This window comes from Sinocyclocheilus anshuiensis, unplaced genomic scaffold (genome assembly GCF_001515605.1).
Source record: "Sinocyclocheilus anshuiensis isolate Anshui unplaced genomic scaffold, SAMN03320099.WGS_v1.1 scaffold538, whole genome shotgun sequence".
NCBI lineage: Eukaryota > Metazoa > Chordata > Actinopteri > Cypriniformes > Cyprinidae > Sinocyclocheilus > Sinocyclocheilus anshuiensis.
The window spans coordinates 1,311,623-1,317,140 of NW_015544166.1; the positions used below are offsets into that span (position 1 = coordinate 1,311,623).

Consider the following 5,518-nt stretch of genomic DNA (forward strand, 5'->3'; position numbering starts at 1 on the left):
GGTGAGTAAATCAAGACAATTTAAATATTTGAATGAACTCTCCCTTTAACTTAAAATTGTATTTTGTCAGTATTAACCATGACTGTTAATACCAAATCAATGAAAACACCAGAAATCTCCATAGATGCATTGGTGTAGTTACTGTGTTTTGCCTTTGTAGTGTAGTAACTATAGTGTTTTATATAATGTTCTTCATGTGACACAAACTGTGTTGTAAATGTTCAAAAAAAGGAACTCGGCACCACCCCAACCCTCAAAACCAGTCAGACAACATGGCACTTTGCTCATTTTTATTTCTCAGATTTAAATACAATGACAGGGTCTACCTCAGAAAGAAAGAAATTCAAATACTGTTTCTGTATGGCGGGCAAGAGCGGGAAAAGAAGAAACGATGACCGTTGAGTAAACCTCACAGAGGAAGCCGGGAGATGCTTGTAAAGGTGCTGGCAGCGGTTCTTTTGCCACAGAAAAAGAGAAAACACACGTCCTACACAAATGCCCAGAAATGTCACTGAACACTCAGATCACATCAGAGAGAGATAAAAATACGCTCAGTAAGTTCACTTGGTTAGTTCTGATCTAACTTCAAAATATCCATATATATACTGAAATATAGAATCTCATGATTAAGGAGGCGTTTTCTCAGCAAGCTGTTGAGTTCACGGTTGCTCTGTGCATCCCCCTCATTTCTTTAAAAGTCTTGCCCCAAAATATAGAAATCTGATTGGGCAGATCAGGTTTGCTAGGATGGGGTTTGACAGCTGGTGATTGGCTAAAAATGTACATGAAAAAGATGATTGGCTAACATGTCAAAATTTAAGATTAAGGTAAGTACGTTGGTCCTATTTGAAGCAGTTACAGGTAGAGTTATCTGTAGCCTACTTGTTTTTTTTTTTTAAAAAAGAAGAAAATGACAAGAAACAAAGTCCTTGGGCAGAAGAGAGGATATGCACAGAGTATAAAAAAAAAAAACAACAGAGAGAGAAAAATGTTCAACGTTAGAAAAAATAAGAGCATACTGATATTTTGTTGTGTTTTTTTTTGTCATGATTTGTATTTATTTTTTTGTGTTCTCTTCGAATGCATCTTGTCTTCCTCAAGGTCTTTGGAACAACGACTTAGCGGCGATAGCCGAACTCATCCGCGTCATCATCACGGAAATCTCCATAACGCCAAATGTTAAGCTGCAAATGAAAAGGAAAATAATCAATTAAAGACAGATAGTTAAAATATAGCTCTAACTGTACACTGTGGGAATGTCAGCCATGCAACTGGTGAGAATGTCAAAAAAAGCTCTATTACTAAAATTAATTCAGATTTCAAATGCAGTTTGGACACTTTCATTGTGGCTTTGCTGAAGCTAAGCTGCCAATATAGTATTAAGTTAACACTTTATATATATTTTAAGCACTGTAACCATGCATATGAGACTTATTGACCCTGCATTGAAAGCATCATAGATTATAATGAAGAAGAATCCTCTAAAGCAGCAGATCTTTGATGTTTTAAATGGGCTTCTTCTTCAAATGGACACGTGGGGTAAAATAACATTGCAATAATTGTTGAAAGAGAAAACAAACATTTGAACCCCCCCCCAAATTCTAAATAACTTCAATGAAACATTAATAAGTATCAAACTGAGGCTTTAAGTCACCTGACAGCACTGATTCACCATCATTAAATTCTGATAAGCGTTTTTGCCCATGTGTCTGTGAGACTGAGGCGCAGACGGCCAGCGTGTAGACAGGAACATTAAAACACGAGCTGGTCTGTAACATCATCACACCTCAGTAATAACGAGGCGAACGGTCGTTTACCGTGCTCTTTAACTCTAGTCCTTTCACATCCAGTCACGCGTGAAGACTTTACCTCCAACAAATTCCATCGCAGCCCTTCTATTTTACATCGGTTTTGCCACAAAGCAGCGAAACGGTTCATTTGTGCAAAAGAGAATCGTTTCGGCTTCAGAGATTCTTCGGGAAGATGGGAAATCATTTTGTATGTCATACAGAGGCTTTTATGTTTTCTCAATTTCTGTCATCGGTGTGCATGTGGCTGTTAACTCTGAGAGAATCACAGCTAATTAATGTCTATGATAATTAGCGCCGTCGTTAGCAGGGACATCATCATCAAGATCTTGGGTTGGCATGGTTCTCTCTTCTGCTTGAGTCTTGTTAAACAGCTATTGGCTTGTCATATGGAGCAATGTTTTAGCCAAAAGACTGTTCAATGTGCACCGCGCTGCATAAAAGTCAATGTTACAGGTAACAAAGCCAAAGCCAGTTCTGAAAACAAAACTCTTCGGTTTTCTGTGCCAACAAGGGCATTAAGCAATATAGACAAGCAGCAGGGAAGGAGAAATACAAGACTAATAATAATAATAAAGACACTAACATGAACTGAGGATGCCTCAAATATACAGTCTAGCGCTAAAATTATATAAATTATATTGTATATACCTATGTATGTAATAATAGGTAACACTTGGTTACATGAGGTTCAATTTGTTAACATTAGTTAACATGAACTAACAATGTATACATTTGTATTTAATGAACATTAATAAAAATACAGTAACAAATGTATTCCTCATTGTAAGTTAATCTTATTGCATTTAACTAATGGGTTGGTTGGTTGATGTTTTAATGTCATGCCAGTTTTCTATATTCATTTACAATTTGAAATAAAATAAAAGAGCAATTTAAAACCTGTATCAGGTTTTTTAAATTCACTTTAGATAACTCTAAAACAGATTCAGGGTTGAATCTGTACAAAATTTCTTCAAAAGTGTTTGCGGAGTAATATTATTTCCTAAAAGACTTTAAACCAGCACAATTTAATAAAATGTTTAAAAGAAACTGGACTCACTGGCATGAAGAGCATATCGGTGAATCTTCATTTGATATTAAGAACTTGTGTGTCTTTCTTTAATGTCCTATTTAGCATAATGTACAGTGGGTACGGAAAGTATTCAGACCCCCTTAAATTTTTCACTCTTTGTTATATTGCAGCCATTTGCTAAAATCATTTAAGTTAATTTTTTTCAATCTGATCCTAGTGATTAATGAAAATAAAGATGCAACTTTTACCCACAGTAGGGTTAACTTCATACACTGATCCCATTCATTTTGCCATTTGTTGATGACGCAAGATGCTGTGGTGAGTTTAAAGATCTGAGGGTACATGGAACACATTTCGATATCTGTGAATAGTGCTTCTTTAGCAGCAGCGTCCGCCTGTTTGTTACCTAATGGAACCTTATTTTAAAGTGTTACCTATATAAATATAAATAAATGAATTGCTGCAAAACACTGTGGTCGATCAGTCAGAATTTACAGCTGTGTGATAAAGCAGAAAGATTTGAAGAGGATGAGAGTTTAAAATTACAGCTCTTACCCTGGCACTCTTGGCAGATTCCTGGCCATTCAGATATTCAGTCACCTATGACAAGCAAAAGTACATTTAGACAGAGAAAGGCCTAGTGTTGTGTTTAACTTTAACATACCCAAACAACATCCTTCAGCATCTTCAACAAAATAAATGACACACACAGGACACACAGGGTGGCGACTGGAGCCATGTGCATGCAGAGTATGCATTCAATAACAAATGAAAGTGTGGGTGGTTACAGCCACTAGACGGCCTGTGTGTCCACTACAGACACAGGCCTGAATAACACTAAACATACTGACTGCTTCTGCCACAGCAAGCATTGAGAGTCACTGACTGAGGCATAGATGAGTCAGAGAGCGAGACTGTCTTCGTTTCCAGTTCAGAGCAGTATCGGCAATATCGTTAGAAAGCTGGAAAGGTCTGTGTTTTCTGAAGTACCAGGTACGGATGAGATCACAGCCGAGGATTCAATGCACAAAGATGGCAGATGTTAAAAAGCGTAGGGTGTGCTCTTTTAGCAGCGTGTTTGCATGTGGGGGTTAATTGGCTGGCTGAAGATCAGGTGATTCTTCAGTGCTTTAGGACACGCATGAAAAGACGCCGAGGTACATCTGGACTCTGCAGCTGCAGACGGCAGAGAAAAGTGCAGCTAACGCAGTCTCCATCCATCAAGCGTCTGACGCACCACAACATGCAACACAGCACCTCACGCGCCACATTCACACACACACCATCGTCAGCATTTTCACAAACTCTGCTGATAGCATCATGTGTGACAGTTCATCGACATTTCAAGATTAGGGATGCACAGATATTAATAATACTGTTAAGCTGATAATTATTACTGATAAATGGTTGATATGAAAAATGTACAGTTTCCATTAGAGCATGGAGCATACCTTGAAGGCAGTGTTAAGTCACTTTGGATAAAAGATTAAGCAAATAATACATGCTTATGCCATGGCGAAAGTTTGAGCAAAACATGCTAACTGTTCTGTCTTTGGCTGCATAGACGAGCACAGAACACTGTTTAGAGTCCCAGCCTCAGAGGAGACAACAGAGCAGTGGATTTATTGATTTATTTAGGCTACTGTATATTGCTGCTGCCACACAGATCTAAAATAAACATGCGATTTATTTCCCAGCAGTTTACCTTCACAGACATAACCGACTGTTTTTGCAACTCATGTGTGTTTTTAACGTAAATTTGTGTGTGAATGAGAACTTAGATTAGTACTCACATGCTGTGACAGCCGCTTTCTGTCCGTGTGCTTCAGATGTGTGCGCTCTTTTGCACTCAGAAAACCTTATATCAGAAGTTTAAACGCATATGGTTTAAAACGCATGATTTCAGCGCGATAAACATGATAATCAGAACCAAAACAGATGTTTTTAGCAGGTCCAAGCTGTAATGGCTCAGCTCTATTCTGGAAAAGGGGCGGGGAGCAGCCGCTCATTTGCATTTAAAGAAACAGGCCCGAAAAACAGCGCGTTTCTGCTTCCACTCAAAATAGGCATTTTCAAAATTTTATAATAAATTATCTGTGGAGTATTTTGAGCTGAAACTTCACAGACACATTCTGGGGACACCAGAGACTTATATTACATATTGTAAAAAGGGGCATAATATGTCTCCTTTAAGACCAAATGTACGGATTCAATATACCGATACACAGATTTCAGACATCAGATTTCTTTCCCAATTGTTTACGTTCACTTAAGACACAACAGACTGCGCTTACATTAATACTTGCCAATACAGGCAAACTGACATTTTTAAGTATTTGACCACTGAAGTGCAATAATCTGCAAAAAAGAACTGAATTCAAAATTGCATGCTATCTGAGAGGCAGCTTTCGGTGTGTGCAAGTACCACATTAAATGAACTCTTTAACATTAAGCACATCTGTGCTTAATTATCTCATTCATGAATGTTTCTTTATCACTCAATGACAATGTGTTGTCAACTTATAGAGTATCACCATCACAACAGAGTCTGAAAGCACACAGACACAGACACAGACACACACACACACACACACACACACACACATATATATATCGGAGATCGCGCAGCTCACACATCCAGGAGAAAAGAAACTTGTCAACGCTGCCCCACGACTTT

General features: G+C 38.1%; 1 protein-coding gene across 1 annotated transcript in view; it reads right to left on the bottom strand.

The window, feature by feature from the left end:
• Nucleotides 1-275: 275 nt before the first annotated feature.
• The window catches only part of LOC107695859 (staphylococcal nuclease domain-containing protein 1-like), a 200,156-nt gene continuing 194,913 nt past the window's right edge, over nt 276-5,518 (bottom strand). The window contains exons 21-22 of the mRNA XM_016495938.1: nt 3,397-3,441; nt 276-1,184 (exon numbers count right to left, since the gene is read on the bottom strand). Of these exons, the coding sequence (XP_016351424.1) occupies nt 1,119-1,184; nt 3,397-3,441 (111 nt within the window). The 3' untranslated portion in view covers nt 276-1,118. The remainder of the gene's footprint in view (nt 1,185-3,396; nt 3,442-5,518) is intronic.